Source organism: Neofelis nebulosa, chromosome 8 (genome assembly GCF_028018385.1).
Source record: "Neofelis nebulosa isolate mNeoNeb1 chromosome 8, mNeoNeb1.pri, whole genome shotgun sequence".
Taxonomy (NCBI): domain Eukaryota; kingdom Metazoa; phylum Chordata; class Mammalia; order Carnivora; family Felidae; genus Neofelis; species Neofelis nebulosa.
Genome location: NC_080789.1, coordinates 49,085,064 through 49,107,050, shown reverse-complemented (window position 1 = coordinate 49,107,050; position 21,987 = coordinate 49,085,064). Strand labels below are relative to the sequence as shown.

At 40.5% G+C, this 21,987-nt stretch overlaps 1 protein-coding gene across 9 annotated transcripts; it reads right to left on the bottom strand.

Moving 5' to 3' along the window:
• Nucleotides 1–2,828: 2,828 nt before the first annotated feature.
• IL26 (interleukin 26) lies at nucleotides 2,829–20,958 on the bottom strand. Of its 9 annotated transcripts, none has more exons than XR_009265550.1 (8): nucleotides 20,808–20,958; nucleotides 19,445–19,837; nucleotides 19,303–19,359; nucleotides 18,990–19,124; nucleotides 8,667–8,742; nucleotides 6,526–6,644; nucleotides 3,353–3,418; nucleotides 3,191–3,262 (listed from the first exon to the last, which is right to left on the bottom strand). XR_009265550.1 is itself a non-coding variant. In XM_058742084.1 (7 exons), the coding sequence occupies exons 2-7, from the start codon at nucleotides 19,613–19,615 to the stop codon at nucleotides 3,176–3,178; spliced, it is 645 nt and encodes a 214-aa protein (XP_058598067.1). In that variant the 5' UTR covers nucleotides 19,616–19,837; nucleotides 20,808–20,955; the 3' UTR covers nucleotides 2,829–3,175. The 9 variants fall into 9 exon arrangements, 5 of the variants coding, with proteins under 5 accessions (XP_058598067.1, XP_058598068.1, XP_058598070.1 ...); XR_009265549.1 differs by having other exon boundaries at nucleotides 3,200–3,262; nucleotides 6,521–6,644; XR_009265552.1 differs by having other exon boundaries at nucleotides 3,200–3,262; nucleotides 6,521–6,644; nucleotides 8,614–8,742; nucleotides 20,808–20,957.
• Between the last annotated feature and the right edge of the window lie 1,029 nt (nucleotides 20,959–21,987).

Below are 21,987 nucleotides of genomic sequence, written 5' to 3'. Positions count from 1 at the left end.
AATCTTAAAGGATCAGAAGGAGTTAACCAGGCAAACCGAGCTCGCAGGTGGTACTGAAGGCAGGCGGTGGGAAGAGAGGAGGGTGTGTGAGACCCAGACAGAGCAGTGTACCTGGACTAAGGGACAATCCAGCCCCTCAGTATGCAAATATCTGTATAGATCACCTGTGGTAGTTAATTTCAATCAGGACCAATCCAGAAATGGAGGCCCAACAGTGAAGTGACCTGACATTGGCCACACATCCTAAGAGCAGCAGGACCAAAGCCTCAATCTATTCCCTCCTGGGTCCATACATTTACCACATGCTTAGGTAGCGTCCTATATTCGGGCCCTGTACTGGGTGCTGGGGATTCTACAGGGAACAAAACAGACAAAACCTTGCCCCACACAGCTACTATTCTGATATGGTGGAGACAGCCAATAAACAAGTCAATGTAAGTGTGTCTGTCAGTGGGGTGATGAGGGGTGAAAGGGTGGCTCTGGAAGGGGTTGATACTTTGTATGAGTGACGCTCTGATGATGTGGACAGAGGCCTGAAGGGAGACAGAGAGAGCACAAGTGGGGAGGGGCAGAGAGAGAAGGAGACAGAATCCAAAGCAGGCTCTAGGCTCTGATCTGTCAGCATAGAGACCAACGCAGGGCTTGAACTCACAAACAGAGATTATGACCTGAGCCGAAGTCGGACGCTTAACCGACTGAGCCACCCAGGTGCCCCAAGACTAGTCAGGTCTCTTAACCCCACTGTGGCCTCTTCCTACCACTCCATGCTGTTCACTGGTCTTCGGGCTCCTTCTGTTCTACCTGTGCTAAGAGCAGGCTCAGCTCCTTCAGCTCTAATGATATGCTGACCTACACAATGTTTTCATAGGAAATTTAGTTTCCTGGGTATAATATAGGAGGGATCTCTCAGAAGGAATCTCCATCTATAAATGCTAAATGGCTTTAGGGTTCACAGAGCACTTTGTGGGTGTTTGGGGGTATGTGTCCATTTCCCAAAATGTAACCATCTCTGGTTCTGATAAAGGCCAGAGTAGGACCTATAAACCGAAGGGAAGGCTTCATCCAAAGCCCAGTGGCCCCACCAAACCCTTTTTCTCACTGTGCCTCGGGACACCAGCTTCTCTCTTCTTGCCTTTTCAATAGTCCAGTCTCTACTCAAACACACTAAAACCATGCTTTTTCCTTAGCATTTGAGAAAGTTTGCTTGTGAATAGGCATTGAGACATGGATATTGGTTTCTTACTGGGTGATGACCTTTAGAGTCCTATAGTGCTTCTGACTGAGTTTAGCAGCCTTTTGACTATTCTGGGTAAATGAACGATTTTGGGAAATAAACAAACACATTGAATTCAATCACCAAAAATATTGGGGAGCACGAGTGAAACTGTTTCCTTTAGGACCTCGGGTTTGCTGACCAGCAAATGAATATTTCATAGCCCCACTGATGTCTGGAGTCCATAAGCAATGCAGCAGGTTAGGCGCGGTTTGCAACCAAGACTGGAGACCCTGGGCTCTGTGGAAGGACAACGTGGTCAAACTGAGGCATGAGGGGCAGCTTCTAAAAGTGGGGTAATGACAGGCCATGGGTACACCACCTCCTCTCAAGTCCATGGCAAAGCCAGGGGGCATATTCCTCATCGCCAGGATCCCATCTCTTCCAAATGTTCCTCAAAGAAAGTAGGGTGCCCAAAACAGACCCATAACTAAATACGGAGTACAGACTGATGGTTGCCAAGGTTGTGGGGTGGGGCAAAAAGGAGGAAGGGGAGTGGGGAGGTACAGGCTTCCAGGTATGGAACAAATAAGTCAGAGGAATGAAAGGTACAGCATAGGGCCTATAGCCAACGGTATTGTAATAGTGTTGTGTGGTGACAGGTAACGGGAAGCCCTAGGTCAACAGCACAAGATGAAGAGAGTCCTCCAGGCTCCCCCTTTCCATTTCCTTCTTCTCTCCACAACTTGCCCTCTCTGGGGGGGTCTTAATAGAGATAAAACATGGGACCACAGGGTATGGATGGGGAAAGCAGAGAGAAGGAGTGGCAGGGGACAAAGAAGTGATTTTGGAAAATGAGCTAGATCGAGAGAGGCTAGTCCCTAGCGAATAGAATAATCAGCATATGATTGAAAAGAAGAACTGGATGGTGGGAAAGCAATAAAGAGAAGAGGGGCCAAGGACCAAATCCATACGGACCTGGAGGAGGCCCTGCCTATTCATATCACAAAACACCAAGTCACAGTGTTGTCTGTGTGCCTCGGCGGCACGAGGAACACTTTGCAGAAGTGAACCGGCCATCGCACAAACTGCTCGCTGAAATGGCCCAGGTGTTGCAGGCCTCTAGGTGAGAAGCCGAGAACATGTAATGCAAAAACAAAGGCCTAGCCATATTATTCATTTAACTGAAGGGCTAGCTGGGCAAGTGAGGCTTTTAAGCCCTGAAAAGTTTCCTGGAGAGGAATTTCAGCTGCATTGAGGCTTTTATTTGACCTCCATCGACTTTCCTAACTGTACAGCACCTGGAGGGAGCATGATCAATCTCGGACAGCATCTCAGGTTGGTAGCTTGTGGTCTTTGAGGCTTGAGTTATCTGTCAAAGGCCTTCCCGTTAAACCATTCCGAGCAGTTAGTTTACATGTCTGTCCCATTTGATCTGATCTGGTTGTTACCCACTGTACTCAATAAAATTCCAGCACACTGTCATAGAAAGGACATCCAGGAGAAAGAAGCACAGTTTACTTATTAACATAAAGGTCTGTTGGGAGCTAAGTTCACACCAGACATAATTAAAAATCATAAAAACCCTTAAGTAGATAATAATCCCAATAGCATCTATGGAAGTCTCGATAACATTATATTGTATTCCAGAAAGCTGTCATTTTTCCTCCACAAATATTACATGAGTTAATTCTGATTATGCAGCTTTAAATTAAGTGTACTTGAGGATAATAAAACATGGTCAGGATGAAAGTATTCTTTGAAAATATAGAAAATGTACATATTAGAGATAATTTATGGATCTCCAAAACTTTATCATGTTAAATGTACCTAGTCATCTAACTTGGTATCAGTACCATGTACAAAAGTTTTTTAAAAGCAATACAGTCTTATAAATTTATTTCCAGTGGTTCTCATTATATTCCAAAATAACAATCAAATCCATGCACTTGGGTTCTTGCATTACTTAATGCTTTCCAGGAATTGTTTAATCCAGGAAAGAAGAATATCCAGTTCACTGACAGCTTTGTAGATTCCTTTGTTTCCAATCTGCAGATAAAACAGAGATATAAAAGCAGAAATGTTCACATTTTAAAAAACAAAGTACAGTATTCAAAAACAATGATTTGAAATACTTACCCCGTAAAATGTTCTTTTCATCCTGGTAATCGTTTTCATCTCTCTAGCTGATGAAGCACATGAAATCTAATAAATCAACAGAAAATACAGGTTATATTATTGAAGAGGCTGTAATAATACTTTTCTACCCATTCAATACACATTTATTGAGCAGGTATAATGTTCTGGGCGTAGATGTGCACTGGCAAATAAATAATAGTTGGTCTCTGTCATCACAGAGCTTACAGTTCCATAGGAGATGCAGATGATAAACAAAGAAACTAACATTAAGTTACAAAATACAAGGTACAAGTAAATCTGTGTTTGTAATGCCGGGGACTCTATGATAAGAATTTACAGGAATGGCCTACTTTCAACTGGGTGGTCAGGGAAGGCTCTTTTGAAGAATGACGTTTAAATTAAAATCTGAAAAATGAGAAGGAACCAGTAGTATGGGAGCACGAAGAAAGGATAAAGGGCATTTGGGGAAGATGCACAGGAGAGAATAATTCAGGCACAGGGGAGGGTGTGTAAAGGCCCGGAGGCAGGAAGACAACAAGACTAGAGCAATCCAATCAGAGACAAAGGAAGCATGGGAGATGTGGGAACTTACAAGAACAAATTCCCTTTTTGGAAAATCATCCTGTCCACTACATACATCGCACAGTACGGTATTCAGGCACTAACTGCCAGGAGAAGACATCAGGAAATATTAGTTTCTAAAGCAGGAGAAGGAGCGTTCAATGTTTTGAGAAGATGGCTTGTAACCAGGCTAGGAGAAACTGCCAATCTCCTTTGAGGAAGTGAATTTTCAAACCCTTTCTGAGCACAGAAATCACTTAGTAGTCAAGTAGGAGGTCATTAACATTGTCTTTTGCTTGCCCATGACTTTAGTTTTTACTTGTGGAAACTCAGTGCTAGAACAGACCAAGGAGGTGGTATAGGCCAATTCTTCTCGATTTACAGAAAAGAAAGCCAAGTCCCAAAGGGTTAAGTTGCTTGCCAAAGGTCCTGTCCTAGTGATAAAATCGTGCTGGGCACATCAGTAATGGTAACAGTTAAAACTCATGAAATGGAGGGGCTCCTGGGTGGCTCAGTTGGTTAAGCATCCGACTTTGGCTCAGGTCACGATCTCGTGGTTTGTGAGTTTGAGCCCCGCATCGGGCTGTGTGCTGACAGCCTGGAGCCTCCTTCAGATTCTGTGTCTTCCTCTCTTTCTGCCCCTCCCCAGCTTGCGCACTCTCTCTCTCTGTCAAAAATAAATAAAAACTTAAAAAAAAGAAAACTCATGAATGGAAACGGCTAAAAGACAGCACTTTTGAAACCAATAAGACATGGCCAATGTCAGTCAGCAGATCCCTTTAGGCCAGAACACAAAGAGAAAAGTGGGGACAATGGGCAGCATTCAGGCTCCTTTTCTTACCAAGCAAAAATAGCTGAAATGATTTGACAGTTATATCCTGAATGCTGTTACAGGGCCTAATGGTGGTGATGGTGTCATGACTGCCCCAGTGGGGACTGTACTTTCGTATACACTGTGTAGAAGGAAGAGACCCCTCTTGTGCAAGGGGCCTCCCCGATTAGGCACAGAAGAGCTTGCAGACACAGAATGTTCAGGTTAAGGTATAGTTTACAGGACTCACACCACGACATTGGATTTTCCTGTGGTAAGAACCCTGAATTAAGAAGAGGACATTTCAGGGGCATGTGGGTGGCTCAGTCAGTTGAACATCTGATTCTTGGTTTCGGCTCAGGTCGTGATCTCACGGTTTGTGAGTTCGAGCCCTGCGTCAGGCTCCTTGACAGTTAGAGCCTGCTTGGGATTTCTCTCTCCCTCTCTCTCTCTCCCCCTCTCTGGCTTGCTCTCTCTCTCTCTCTCTCTCTCTCTCTCTAAATAAATAAATATTTAGAAGAAGAGGACATTTCAACCCAGACCAGATCCAGTGAGGCCAAAACAATGCGTGACAGATCCTGGACAGTGGTAGGCCATCTCAGAGAGTACAGTCAGAAAGAATCCATTCATTCATTATGCAAATGATGAAGTGCTCACTATGTGTCAGACTTCAGTGCTGGACACTGAAGACATAATGATGAACCAAAAGAGTAAATAAAGAACTGCGGACAGGAAATTAAAAAAAAAAAAAAAACAAAAAACACCAGATCAATATTATTAGGTAAAAATTCAGCAGCTCCAGGAGCTCTCTACTTTACCTCAATCCCCCTGCAACCGAAGACAGAAATACTGAGAAGATTGCTAGGTAAAAATAATAACAGTCAACAGGTATTATGTTAGTATTATGTATCAGGCACTAATCCGAAGGCTTTGATTATATTACCGCATTCGGTCCTCACAATAACCGTGTGAGGTAGGTGCTATTGTTATCCTCATTTTACAGATTCATAAACTGAAGCACAGAAGTCAATATTATGCTTGTGTTCACACAGTAAGTGGAAGAACTGAGATCCAAACCCAAATATTCTGACTCCAGAGTCTGTATTTGAAACCACTCTATTATACCAAAAAAAAAAAAAATCAGCATAACTTGGAAGAGATATTCCAATTCAGCCAAGCTCCTGTTGAAAACCTTCAAAATCCAGTTCCAAAGAGAGATTAGTTCAAAGATCTCGGTTCTGCATTATAGAAGGGAAATGCTGGAAATGGCTTTAGAGGACGAAGCTGATCAGCAGAGACAGAGACAGAGAAGATTTCTACGTGAAAATGGACAATGTGATAATAAGCAGAAGAAATACTGTGGGGTGTGTGTGTGTGTGTGCGTGCGTGTGTGTATGTGTGTGTGTGTTTCTTTGTTCATTTTGTTTTTCAGACTGGAACTACAAGAGCAAATTCGAGAAATAACCAAGTCTAGGTCCAGCCAAGAGAGTAGCTATGGAAAGAAATTTAGACAGGTCTGCCCATTAGACAGTTTGATTAGATGCTGATTCCTTCTGACCTGAAATTATCTAATAGAAAAGTAGTTGGTCCAAATCTTGCAATGGGATGAAAGAGAACTTCATAAGAGAATCAACATTTGCCTAAATCCAAGGCACTGTAGCGAAGTTCTTAGGTGCAAGGATCAACCACAAAGTACAGAACCAAGTTACACGGCACAATATCCAGTATGCCTGTGCTAGGATGTAAAGATTTAACACTAAAAGTGGGAAGCCAAAAAAACCAACCAAATTCTGGACCTTATGGAAGTTAAATATCATTAAGGCATTCCTTCTGACTGTGTCTCTGCCCAGAAAACTCCAGCCCGCAGCACATCCCAGAGCAGGGTGGGAAGGACAAGAAGGACTTCTGCCTTCACTCCACCTAAGAAGGGCGAGGAGAGTAAAAAAGGAGAAAAATAAGGTTTGGCAAAAAACAACAAGAACCACCTCCACCATCAACAGCAATAGCAAGAAACACTTAATAGTGCCAATGTTGCCACAGGAGCGTGCTGGTTTATGGGATGCTTTCTGGTGCCTTGAGATCCATTCACTATACGTGGCCTCCTAGTAAAGATCTGATGCAGTAGGTTCTCGTTTTCCTCACTGTTGTCAACATGTCTACAGACCCAGCAGAGCAGCCAGGTTTTACGGTCACAAGTCAGGTGGCTTTGCCATCTAATATGCAATTAGAGAAATTTCTAATGCAGTGATTTCCTCTCCCTTATATTTCCGTGTATAGTTGCATTTGCTGAAAACAATGCACAACAAAGGGTCAGCGACATTACTGTAGGAACGGATGCATGATTTGACAAACTCAACCAAAGCAGATGTGATCTAGACTGGAGGCCATTTGTTAGTAGAGCTAGAATAACTAGGGCTCAAAGAAAAGTATGAGATGTCAGAAGGCAACAGCCTAGTCATGCATCATTAAGTTAATACATTTTTATTGCGTAGTTATTATACACTAAGCATACAATAGTGCCTCCACCCATATCACATTGATTAATTTAATTTTTAAAAGTAGCCTGCCAGGGGCACCTGGGTGGCTCAGTAGGTTGAGTGTCTGACTCTTGGTTTCAGCTCAGGTCATGATCTTATGGTTTGTGGGTTCGAGTCTTACCTCGGGCTCTGTGCTGACAGCATGGAGCCTGCCTGGAATTCTCTCTCTCTCTCTCTCTCTCTGCCTCTCCCCTGCTTGCTCTCTCTCAAAATAAATAAATAAACAAACAAGAAAGTTTTTTTAAAAAGTATCCTGCAAGATAGGGGCACCTGAGTGACTCAGATGGTTAAGTGTCCAACTCTTGAGTTCAGCCCAGGTCATGATCTCACGGTTTGGTTCGTGAGACTGAGCCCCTCCTCGGGCTCTGTGCTGACAACAGAGCCTGCTTAGGATGTTCTCTCTTGAAATAAGTCAGTCAGAGAGAGACAGATTTCATATGATTTCACTCATACGTGGAATTTGAGAAACTCACAGATGAACATAGGGGAAGGGAAGGAAAAAGAAGATAAAAACAGAGAGAGAGAGAGAGACAAACCACAGGACACTGTTAAATACAGAGAACAAACTGAGAGTTCATGGGCGTTGCAGGGGCGTATTAAATGGGTGACGGGCATTAAGGAGGGCACTTTTCCGGAAAAGCACTGGGTACCATATGTAAGAGATGAATCACTGGGTTCTGTTCGTGAAGCCAAGACTACACTGTATGTTAACTAACTTGAGAATAAAACAATTTTTTGATTTAAAAAGTTTTTTTTTAAAGGAACGTTCTCTCTCCTCTCTCTCTCTGCCCCTCCCCCTGCTTGCATGCACGCACGCGCTCTCTCTCTTTCTCTCAAAATAAATAAATACACTTTTAAAAATAAAATACAGTAAAATAAAATAAAACAAAACAAAATAAAAGTAGCCTGCAAGATGAAAAATGGCCTTGGCACACAAGCCACAAGCGATGGCTCACAGTCTGCTCAGACAAATGGTGACGCAAAATTACAACACTGCGTGATAAATACTGTGATTTAAAAAAAAATACAATTGCTCTAAGAAGTAGAGGCAGCCTGACTGCGGGATTCCATACGACTTCCAGAAGAAAAACTCCTGTTAGCTGCACCTTGAAGGGTGAGTGTGGCGGAGCGCAGAGGCAGCGAGAAAGGCCAAGCGGCCAGAGGAAGCTCAGGGCTCCCAGCCCCGCCGCAGCGCCTCCTGCCGCCAGCTCCCTGCACAGCACCCAGCCCGAGCTGAGACCCGCTGAAACTGGCTGGCCGCGTTTTCAAGGAGTTTTAAAAGGACAGAGATATATGTCAATTTTGGCTGTTCCAGCCTCTGGAATAGTGTTCAGCAAGTATTAGATGCTCACTAAATGTTTGTTGAGTGAAGGGATCAATGAATGCAACGCAAGCACCAGCTTACAGCTTTGGGGTTCACAGGGCCTCTGGTTTAACAACACAATGAAGCGTGTCCCGGGCATCAGTGAGCATTTTGGTTTCTGAAAAACAACGGGATGAACAAACACAATCCGTAATTTTGTGTCCCCAATCTCCTCACATTTTGAATAATTATACAAATTTGGATTATGTATGACCGCTAAAACACAAATGGAAAATCCCTCTCCACTGATAACGCTGTGGAAATGAAATATGTGGGTCAAGGACTAGACAGCTACACATGCTGTGTTCCTGCAGAGAACTAACTGTACATAGTGTATTCTCCAAAGAACGACCTCAAATTCTTTCTATGAAGAGTTTGATTAGCATGTATCCTATCATCAACAAATGCAGCATTTTCACAACCACTGGAGCAATGTAAAATCGTACATAAGCCCCTATATTTACCTCATCATACAACTTCAGACTGGATTGCACCATCTTTTTTTTTTCACACAACATTTCTCCATGTTCCATAGAAAAAAAGTAGAAAGAGTTTCCAAATACCTTCACTACAAACTCTTAAACGCTCTCAATGTAACTGTTTATCAGAATGAGTCCATGCATGCGTGTTAACTAGACTTATTGTGGTGATCGTTTCATAATTGATACAAATATTGGATCATTATATTGCACATCTGAAAACTAATATAATGTTGTATGTCAATTATATATCAAGAAAAAAAAAAAAAGAATAATTCCACGTAACGTAGCCCATGGAAAGATAGAGCTGTGCCCCATAATTCTGACAGAGAACTTATATACCGCTAACTAAGGAGCGAATTTCGCAACAAAGAGATTCTATAATATCATTAGAAAATATATATACACCAAGATTTAAACCGGTTACTCAAAAATGATCTCTTTATGCTTAAAGAACTACTATAGGGGCGCCTGGGTGGCGCAGTCGGTTAAGCGTCCAACTTCAGCTCAGGTCACGATCTCGCGGTCCGTGAGTTCGAGCCCCGCGTCAGGCTCTGGGCTGACGGCTCGGAGCCTGGAGCCTGCTTCCGATTCTGTGTCTCCCTCTCTCTCTGCCCCTCCCCCATTCATGCTCTGTCTCTCTCTGTCCCCAAAAAAAATTAAAAAAAAAAAAAGAAAAAGAAAAAGAACTACTATAAATTGTACACATTATGCAAGTTAACACTAATATGGGCACTGAAAAGGAATTTGTTGTTTAGGTGACCCATTCCTTTGGAAATTGTCGCCAAAATGTAATTGGAAGAAAATTAGTGTTGTGTGTAAGGAGAGCAGTAAGGAAAGACGCTAAGAATTTGGCAGCACCGTTATAAGCTAATAGACACTAGCATGTGCATTTAAGTCTTCCAACAACCACAAGATGAGATTATTGGTATTGCGGAAGACAGGTTTTGGACTGGACTTTGCACTTAATGAGAGAATAACACAGGGCTGGTCTCACTTTCTACTTCTGGTTTTATCAGTTCAATCGGTTGCAATTAAAACAAATTGAAACCGCCGGGATAAGTACCAGGCATGTTTTGTAAGTTGATAAGCTAGTTGCGATTAATGACACAAATTACCTGTTGAATACGCTACAAGATGTGGAGACACAAATATTCTCTTAGCCAAGACTTACCAGACTTTAAAATTAAGTACATATAATAAATATAAAGAAATGTATTTAATTGAATGCCAATTAAAGGAGATAATGAAATCTTAAAAACTAGTGGAGTTTTTTTTCAGTTTCAGTTTCAACTTTGATCACTAGCAATTAGGCAAATTTTTCATGAATTCAACTAAGCAACTCGTAAGTTCCTTTTTAAGTCTGAGAGTATTTGAGCTCCATGAGAATCTTTAGGGGCACCTGGGTGGTTCACTCAGTTAAGTGTCTGACTTTGGCTCAGGTCATGATCTCACAGTTCGTGAGTTCGAGCTCTGCGTCGGATTCTTGTGCTGACAGCTCAGAGCCTGGAGCCGGCTTTGGATTCTGTGTCTCTGTCTCTCTCTGCCCCTTCCCCACTCATTCTCTCTCTCTCTCTCCCTCTCTCTCTCTCTGTCTCTCAAAAAAATAAACATGAACAAATTTTTTCTAAAAAAAAATCTTTCATGTGTTTTTTCACATATGCATAGGTCAGCTTTCCAAATACCATTTAGCCAAATACTATGGCTAGCAAAGATTATAAAAATAAAAATGTTTACATTCCCCATAACTTATTTCCTTTGAATAATTATACGATCTGAATTGCCCAAATCAGACTAATTTTAAAATATAATATTTTATTAGGTGCTGCAAAATACCTAGAATGTTACAAAAAAAAAAAAAAGGAGATGACATTCAAATACAGTGGTACCAGAATTCCAGACCAAATAGCTTATCATGATAATTATCATGGTTCTCTCTCTTAGGAGCGGCTTAATAACACGCCAGTCTTGGTGGACTTAAAAAAATGGAAGGCAGGGGGCGCCTGGGTGGCGCAGTCGGTTAAGCGTCCGACTTCAGCCAGGTCACGATCTCGCGGTCCGTGAGTTCCAGCCCCGCGTCAGGCTCTGGGCTGATGGCTCGGAGCCTGGAGCCTGTTTCCGATTCTGTGTCTCCCTCTCTCTCTGCCCCTCCCCCGTTCATGCTATGTCTCTCTCTGTCCCAAAAATAAATAAAAAACGTTGAAAAAAAAAATAAAAATAAATAAATTAAAAAAAAAAATGGAAGGCAGGAAGCTTGTAGAAGCCAGAAAGAGTCCTCAGAAATGAAAAATAATTTAAGTCCATGAGTTAATAATAACTCTAGGAGAAAATAACAACTCACTGATCACCTGGGAAGAATGTTAGAAAATCAATTCCTTATATTGAAAACTAGTAAAGAAAGAAAAAGAATAAAGTATTTGTTCTGCCTTTCTTATATGATAAATTTCTCAGGAGAGCCAAGTAGTAAGGGTAGGTTCTGTTTGTGGAATTATCCCCATTTATAAATAAGGAAGGTATAATAGAATTTTTAAAGTATCATTTTGCAATGCCTTATGAATAAATATATCTAGGCAATAATTAACGACTGCTAATATCATAAACATAAAAGCCATATACTATGTGTCTCTGATGAAAAGTACACAACCCTACATATGAAGTGATTCAGCCAAAACATCAAGCTGAATCTGATCAAGTATCTATGTGTAATTACCAATGTATGGAAAATAAAGAAAAACAAATTAAATGACAATGAAGATTCAATCCTCAAACTGCAGACTATGAGAAACTTTGTAAGGCAAACAACGCTATATCTTTAACAAATAAATTGGAAGAAGAACAAGAAGAGGAGAAAAGAAAAAATCTGAAAGAATTCATCCCTAATAGAACTGTACCACAAGATATGTTAAAGGAAATCCTTCAAAGAGAAAGAAGATATTACCAGATAGGAACCTGGGTCTACGCAAAAGAATGAAGAGTCTCAAAAATGGCAAAACACAGAGTTATAATTAATAAGTTAATAAAAGGGATAAAATGGAATCATTTAAAAAATCAATCGAAAAGAAGTCAGAAAAAGAAGAAAATGGAACAAAGGATAACTGGATAAATAGAAGAGAAACAACAGGGTGGTAGATTTAACCCCAACCATATTAAACCCCCATCACATTTAAGGTAAATGATCTAAACCTACCAATAAAAAGATTGTCGACATGGATAAAAACACACAGAACTTAAATATATGCTGCCTAAAAGAAATCCACTTTAAATAAAAGGCACAAATAAGTTACCAGTGAAAGGGCAGAGAAAGATATATCATGCTAACACTAATCAAAGGAAAGCTGAAGTGGTTCTATTTTTATCAGAAAAAGTGGATTTCAGAACAAAGAATATTATGAAGGACCATAGGGTACTTTTATAAAATAAAGGGGTCAATTCATCAAGATGACATTGTAGTCATAAATATTTACGCACCTGATAGCAGAACTTCAAAATACATGAGCTTCTACCATGAATACTGATAGAGAAATAGAAAAATTCACAATTAATGCCAGAGATGTCCACAATTGATAAAATAAGTAAAAAAAAAAAAATCAGTAAAGATTTAGAAAAATTGGAAAATAGTAACAACTAGATCTAAGTGATATTTATAGAACACCCCACCCAACAGCAAGATATCAATTCTTTTCAAATACACATACACCGTTTATCAAAATTAACCAAATTCTGGGCCATAAAACATGGCTCAACAAATATAAAAGGATTTGAGTCACATAAAGGATGCTCTTTGACAAAAATGAAATCAAATTAGGAATCAAAATCAAAAAGGCATCTGGAAAAATCCCCAAATATACAGAAACTAAAGGATTCCCTTCCAAATAACAAAAGGATCTAAGAAGAAATCAAAAAGGAAACTAGAAAGTATTTCAAGGTAAATGAAAATAGCACAACATATCAAAGATTGTGGGATGTAGCTAAAGTACTTTGTACCAAAAGGGAAATTCAAAACACTGAATTCCTATACTGAAAAGATTAAAAAAACCTCAAACAAATAACTTCAGCTTTCACCTTAAGAAAACACTGAAAGATTTCAAATTAGTGACCCAATCTTTCAACTTAAGAAACCAGAAAAAAAAAAAAAGAGTAAACTCAAATGTAACAGAAGAAAGGAATAATAAAACTCAGAATGAAAATCAGTGAAATCAAAACTGAAAATCCATAGAGGAAATCAAACTAAAAACTGATTCTTTGAGAAGTCAATAAAATTGATGAATTTCAATAAAATTTCAAGGGAAAAAAGGGTGAAGACAAAAAATACCAATATCCACAATGACAGAAATGACATCATCCCATACTATTACAAACATTAAAAGGATATTAACGTGGGTTGCCTGGGTGGCTCAGTCGATTAAGCGTCCGACTTCCACTCACGTCATGATCTCATGGCTCTTGAGTTTGAGCCTCCTCTCGGGCTCTGTGCTGACAGCTCAGAGCCTGGAGCCTGCTTCAGATTCTGTGTCTCCTTCTCTCTCTGCCCCTCCCCTGCTCACACTCTGTCTGTCTCTCTCTCTTTCAAAATAAATAAACATTAAATTGAAAAAAAAAAATTTAAAGGATACTAAAGAAATAACATGAACAATTTTGTGGTTAAAATTTGGTAGATTTGATGAAATGAATAATAAAATTGAAAAACACAAATTATCAAAGCTCACTCTAGGAGAAATTAAGAACATCAATAGCCTTGCAGCTATTAAAAACTAAAATACTTAGTTTAAAATCTTCCCATACACAAAACTCTAGGCAAAAATGGCTTCACTGGACCATTGGCTTCAAAAAATGGCTTCAAAGGATCAATTCTATGCAAGCCCTTCCAGAAAATGAAAGAGGGGAGAATACTTTCCAACTTACTGAATGAGATCAGCATTATACTAATTCCAAAAATGAGACAAAGATATTAAAGGATACAAATGTCCCTCATAAACATAGATACAAAACTTATTAATAAAATTTTAGCAAGTTGAACCTAACAATACATGATAGGGACAAAGCATTATTACCAAATAGAGTAGATCCCGGAAATGCAAAGTTGGCATAACTTTGAAAACCAATGTAATTGGTATCAATCGTCTAAAAAATAAAATTCACACGGTCATCTCAACAGGTGAAAAGGCATTGACCTAAATGTGAAACCTAAAAGTAGAAAAAATTGTAAATGAAAACATAGTAAAAGTTCTTTGTGACCTTGTGTTAAATAAAGATTTCTTAAATGTGGCACAAAAGGCATGATTCATTGAAGAAAAAAATTGATAAGTTAGACACCATCAAAATGTAAAACGTCTTCTCTTCAAAAGACACTGTTAAGATAATGAAAAGATGTCACAGACCAAGAGAAAAACATATGCAAATTATATATCTGATAAAAGATTTGCATGCAGAATATACTTGAAAACAAACATACGCAAAACCCAGTGAGAAAATAACCAACCTCTTTTTTTAAATGGGCAAAATATCCAAACAGACACTTCACCAAAGATATATTGATGATAAATAGGCAAGTCAAGAGATACTCGACATCATTAATGACTGGGGAAATGCAAATGGAAAACACAATGTGATACCACAACTACACTGGCTGGCATGTGTAAACATTGACCATACTAAGCGATAGCAAGGATCCTGAGTAGTGACCTCTCGCACACTACTGGTGAGAACTTAAAATGGGATAGTCACTTTGGAAAACAGTTTGGCCATCTCTTACAAAACATCCACCTAACTTATGATCCAACTATGCCACTCCTAGGTATTCACCCAAGAGAAATGAAAATACCTGTCCAAAGACTTGCATACAAATATTCATAGCAGCTTTACTTGTGATAGCTGAAAGCTGGGGAAAAAAAAAAAACCATCAGTAGGCAAACAAACAAATTGTACTACATCATTATCATAGAATACTACATGGCAATAAAAAAGGAATAAATGACCGATACACTCAGTAACACGAGTGAATCTCAAAATAATTATGCTGGGTGGAAAAAGTCAGACATAAAAGAGTGTAACATATGGGCCATTTACATTAAATTCTAGGAAATGCAAAAAAATCTACAGTGACAAAAGGCAGATCAGTGATTCCCTGGGGACGGAGACAGATCACAAAGGGGCACCAAGAAACTTTTGGGGGTGATGGATATATCCATTATCTTAATTGTGGCGATGGCTTCACAAGGGTATACGCATGTCAAAACTACCAAATTACACACTTGAACTATGTTCAGTTAATCGTGTGTTGATTATATCTCAATAAATCTGTTAATAAATACGTCATAAATATTAAACATACCCAATATATATATATGGAAAGCTTACATACTACTCTTATGATTACTCTGACGTGTGGGACTCCTGAAACTTCTAGCAGGTCTGACAGCAACTCATTTACCTTACTCCAAGCTTTCTCCTTCTATGTTTAATGAATGACACCCCCTCCCACTCAGCCCCCCAAGTAAGAACCTTAGGCTCATCCCAGACTCTCCTCTCTTCCTCAGACTCTCCTCGCCCTTCCCTATGACCCGAGTGTGTTCACTCCAGCCACATTATTGCAATGCTTTTTATATACTTTTTTCTCCCTAGACCCTCACCCCCCCCACCTACATCCCTCTACCTTCACCAAAGAGCTTTCTCTGAAACATAAGAGTATGTGATCCTGCCCTGCCCTTCGATGGCTTTACATCTTTCTTCAGGACAATCCTTATCCTCAGCCGGTGTTATCATGCCTCTCTTAGCCAGCCCTTTATTAGCATCTCCTGGCTAAAATCTAAACAACCAGCCTCCTCTAGACATTCCCCAAGCCATTCTACATTCATACTCAGTTACTTGCTGTTTCCTGAATATGATATGTCATTTCACACCATCAAGGTTTATTCAAGCTTCTCCCCCCGCCATTCCTGCCCCCTCATTCCCCAAGAAACCGAATGCAGTCATCACCTCCTTCAATAATACATGCTCTCCAAACCTCAAGGTGGACAGAATTAACTACCTCCCCCTTTGTGCTTCCACAGTGACCAGGTCACACAGAAAACTCAGCATCACACATGTCACATTTCATGATTCACTGGCCTTCTTTGTTTACATCTCTCTGCCGGTAGGAAGAGTACAAAACACCAGAGACCGGGGACTTGATCAGACTGGTCTTTCTCACCCAGGACAGAACCTGGAAAATACAGAAGTAGGCCACCTGCTGTAAGCCAATTTGCAAAAATTCAGTTTACAAAACTGACTTGTTTCTTTTAACCATTTAGTTCCAGTTGATTGGGTTTTCATTTGTCTTTACAACACCATTTGCAGGAAAGTTCTATATTCATAAGAAGAAATCATTCACTGACTAGAGCAGATGCTCAGTAAATTTATATTAAACAGATACCAGCTTCTCTTACCAAAAATACAAAATTATCATTGGCCAAAAGATTAAGCCAGACGCAAGCACCTATTTCCCCGACACAATGTCTGCGAAGGCTTTCCAAACTCAGGCTAATCCTCTGATTTTCTTTTTCAGTTTCGCAGAGGTGGTTGGTATACCTCTCAGCATAAACTCCAAAGTCTGTGAGACAAATTAACTGGGGCTAGCAGCGCTTGACTTCAGGTGCGAGAAAGTAAGAAGGAAAGCCCAGAATTAGGTGGCGCTCAAGGAGGTTGAGTGGACGTGTGTGCTCGTATTTGGCCACAAGGGGGAGCCAGCCACTTTGGTACGTAGTCACAGCCCGCGCGGGAGGTACCCCTCTGCTCCCACAGGCCGTGTGACCCAAGTCCCTGAAAGAAACATCTCTGTTGGCAGAAGTATCTTTTTTGACAGGTCTCTTTAGGGAAAAAAAACTTCTCCAGAAATAAATCCAGGCAAACCAGAGTTCCTAGATAATTGTATTTTTCATCTAGAACGTTTCATGGTCTTGGTTATAGCTATCATTGAGTTCTCTAGCTATTTGAGCCGAGGAAACCCAACTGATGGGAAAATAGACACACATTTTGGGGCTCCAGGCGTCTAGATACACTCTACAGTATCAGGCAAGGATTTATTCTAGTGCCTCACCACCATTAACAACTTCATTTGAAATAACATGATATGAAATCGACTGACTAATGCAATGAATAGCACCTACACCGAGGAATCGGAGTTAAAACAAAAAGGGAAGAGAAACAGGATGCATTTAAAAGAAAAAGAAAAAAAAAAAACAAAAAAAACAGGCTGAAGAGGATCCTGGTCTCCAGACACCGAAATGGAAGCAGCTCGATTGTTCGTTTGAACTCCACCCCAGCCTACAGTGGCTGCCTTAGGTCTCATTATTTCCCCTATATCATCAAGTCCTTCAAGAGGTAGTCTCCTCCTCCTCAAATCTTTTAGCGGCGAAAACGCTCTTACTTATAACCTAATGGGCTGGCGGGAGGGGGAATGAAATCTAAAACTACATAATAATTCAACTTAAATTTAAGAGGCTATTTCTATTATTCACTATCTTAACAAGATGACCTCAAAGGTAACGTATAAAAAAAGCCAAAGAGAAGTGAGGATCTTTCCATTAGTTTAGGCAAGGGAATTGGCCCAGGGCATTCTCTCTCTTCTACAAAGAGGCACCAGGTTGTAATTTTTATCGTTGCAGATACATGAATGGGAACGGAGAGTTTATAAGACACCATGCAACCCAAGCTTCAAACAAGGACATAACTTAAACACAAACTAACCAAAGAAAAAGAGAAGATAAATTCAGTGGAATTTTTTACCTACTGACCACCTCACCCACATATAATGCCTCTGCGCTGTGGTCTGCAATTTGAGATCCTGAACACTTTGACAGACCCCAAGGAAAACACATCTTAACTCTTAAGTAAAACTCCACCTGCAACTGCCCAGAATTGAAGTCTCAGTGACCATAATGCCCAAGAGTACAGAACTCGTTTCCATCTAGCAATCCAAGGACTGCAATAATCATCACTACCCCCCCTTCACACCGCCTGCAAGGTACAATCATAAGAGGCTGAGAAAGCATGCTTGGAACCCAAACAGGATCATAGAAAAGATTTACCATCCCCCACTGAGGCAAGTCGACTAATATTGCACTGATCCCAGCTTAATTGTTTTGCTTTATTTTGTTTCATTGTTCTGCACCCGTCTTTCTTACCGTGAATGTTTATAGAGAAATGTGGTCACTTTAACCTTCTTAATTAATTCCCCATTGCTTGTGGTGACAGTGGCCATACTGCAACATCAAATAACTTAAGGGCCAAAGAAGACATACCCCTGTTTTTATAAAGTTTGGACTGAGACCGTGCCTTAAAAAGGGTATAGCTATAAAAAAAATTAGGTAAATAAGAAAAAAGCAATCTAAAAGCTCTCATCAATATGGCAAGGAAAGAAAGAGAGAAAGAAAGAAAGAAAGAAAGAAAGAAAGAAAGAAAGAGAAAGAAAGAAAGAAAGAAAGAAAGAAAAGAAGGAAATAACAGCCTAGAATAGTGTGTGGCACATGTTGGTGCTTAAGAAATATTTATTAAATAACTGAATGAATCACTTGGGACTCATATACAGAGGAAACAATAAGTAAACAAACAAACAAACAAATAAACAAATATTGAGGATCATTCCGTGGTATTTTAGATCTCCAAGATGTCGTATGTGCCACTCCTTAAGAATAATAAATATTAAAAAAAGAAACAATAAGTATTGGCATTATGAGTTACTCGTGGTTATTCAGTGCTGGTTCACTGACGATAAACTCTCCACTTGGACCACAAGCCACCAATTAGAAAGCCCCTTTTACTCACCCTTGCTGTGGAGACAGCTCCCTACATGCTGTTTTCTAGGTAGGTTTCTAGGATCAAACTCACTGTGTTTGCTGTGCATACTTACACAGCGGCTCAATTGCTGCCTAAGGCTATGAAATTCTTCCACAAAGTGTCTTTCCTTGCAGACTTGTAATTGGAGTTGACCAAAAACATCGTCCATGAAGAAGGACAGAAGCTGTTCTTGGAATCTGCAGTTTTTCTATAAATAAGATATGAGAAATCGCATAAAGTAAACCGTGGAATATAGTTTTTGTAAAATGTCACTGCAATCCCCACCTGATTATTACGTAATGACCACCTGGAAAAATTAAAATGCAGGAGGGAAAGCATCAAACAAGTAGAAAGATGAAAAACATTTAAAAAACCCTCTGGCTCACCATAAATAGCTTTTTTGTTTTCTTTTTTAATAATCGTATATTTTTTATGCGGTCTTCCTACAATAAAACAAAGGAAAAGAAGTGTTATCCAGAATTACAAATGTCCGTTAGGTCATCATTTTAAGCAGAGCCTAATACTTACTGGAATTGTTGCTTTGAGCCATGCCGCCTTGACGTAGAGTCTGTCAACAGCTTGGGACAGTGTGCCCCTTGGGTAACAACCTTTCGCAGAGGAAGATTGCTTGTGCTTGGCGATGACAAGAGACAGAGTGGCAAACAGCAACCCAGACCTCAAAATGCAATTCGCCTGCATCTCCCTCCACCCCACTCTGGGCTCCTGTCGCTCGCCAGACAGTTTCTTGCCCTGGTTCGATGATCGGATAACCTACTTACTTAAGCCCTCAAGGCCACCTCTTCAATGAGATCCTGTGGTAGATAACTTACAGTTTACAGAGAGGAAGATCACTCCGGCTGTTCTATTTTTTTTAGAGCTTGCTTCATAACCGAAAAAGCTTTGACCGCACTATCTGTGACACTAAGAAAAAGCACAAGTTTACTGGGAAGGTTAGGGCCCCCTTTTCAAAAAAAAAAAAAAAGTCAAGTCAGAACCTCAGTTGCCTATCACAACAGATGCATTGTTTTAAACAGGTTCATGACATGCCAGTAAGGGAGACTCATCTCCGGGAGGCCGTGTGATTTTTTTTTTTTTAATGTCCATATGAAAAATAAAATCTCCTTTTTAGCCAATATCCCCATCCACCACCACCACCCCCAAATTAACCACAGGTAGAGTGGAGAGCCCTGGGAAACTTGTTCATGATCTCCTATGGGTTTTACACATATCCCTTGCAGAGTCCTTCACCAGGCTCCCTCTCTTCTCTCAGGAGCCACCTTTCTTTAGCCAGCCAGCATTAAGACCCAAGAGAGTTTTCCAATTTTTCTCAAGAATCTTTCCAGCTCAGAAACTGTAACTCCCCTAACATATTCAAGATTTGTTTGGCATAGGGACCTGGGGTTAAGGCCCACGGTTTAGTAAATTCTCTATCATCTCTGTCCAAGTTGACTGCCCAGCTTCTAGCTCTAGACTTCGAGTAGCATGCACATTTCTTAAGGAAAGAGACCCAACCTTTCTATCTCTGAATCCTTAGGCCCTACCCAGATGACGCCTCATCTAAGGAAGCACAGCCGATGTTCGTTGAATAAATGCTTTCCTTTCTACGTCACAAAATGCTACTGTAACTGTGTTGTTTTTTTATTCCATCAACAAATTTCTGTCGAGGATCTGCCTATACAGAGACCTGTGCTAGGTACCAGGGGGACTATAAAGGCAGATGGTCCATGGAATCCCATCCTCAATTCTGCCCCAGTTCTTCTGACAGTGGTGACAGGTTATGGTCCATGTGAGGGAGTAGCCCCAAGCTAAGAAGTGGATGTGGCCTAGAATCATATAAGGAGAAGTAAAGACAAGGCACCAAAGCCTAGCATGCACAGAGTTAACGTAGTACCTGAGCAAAACAAAACTGGAAGCTGGTTGTGAGCAAGAGATTCCTCAAAACTAGTCAGTGACAGACTTCAGAATTCAAGACAAATGTCTAAATCAAGACCACCAGGCTGGCAAAGGAGCGAAGAGAAAGTAGGAGTGAGAGGTCCAAACACTGGGTAATATTTCCTGCTGCTTCAAAAAGTAGGTAGATTTTGCAACACCAGAAGTTTATGTCCACAGGACCAGCTCTGCTGTGAAAGACACACTCTCTGAGGTGAGATGGGAATGTTCACAAAGAGCTACAGCAGAAGACAGCTGATTGGGAGCACAAAGGGGGTTCACTGAAATTTTACAAAAATTCAGGAAAAGGAAGAATTCTTTTTTAGCTAGGAGTAGCTTAAAGGTGTTTGAACTGGGACATGGAATATCCCAAGGTGGTGTTTTTTTTGTTTTGTTTTGTTTTGTTTTGTTTTGTTTTGTTTTGTTTTTGAGAAGAGTGATGCCTACTATTCAAAATTCCTTTATAGAAAAGAGTATGAAAAAGCCCAAATGCTTTCAGAGGGTGTAAGATTAACATAAACACCCCGGGTAAACGCATATGGGACAGTCGGAACTAAATTGCTTACCTTGCCACCAAACCTAAAATCTGCCTAATTATACAGCCTGTAAACACACTGTGTGGGTGCACTAAAAGGACCACACAAAATACTTCCAGGAGCTGAACACTGCCTTGAGCAGCTAATTTGGGGGTCCCTGGTGTGCGGCAACAAAACGTAAGTGCAACGCGAATCGCTAATATTGGTAAATGAATATGTGTTCTGACGAATTCTTAACTCCTGCTGGTTGCATTTACATAAATGTCTCATGTCCCTCAAACTATCAGGACCCAAGGAAGATCATAACAACCCAGGGATGCCAACGCTTTGATTCACAACCAACTCCAGAAAACTGGCCATTTCCTTATGTCTGAAAACTGTATCTCCCTGTGGACCATAGTCATCCTACATCTTAGTTGGTACATCAGCCTCATTAGGGTCCTTCAAACAGTCCAATCTGGCCCCCAAAGGATGACCAGTGATAAAGGAGACTCAAAACACAGGTCCTAAAGACAATTCCGACAGGGGGTTCCAAAAGTGCCCCCAAGTAACAAAAGAGCCGTTAGAATAAGTACGTGATGTCCTTGGGGCACCAGCTGAAACACA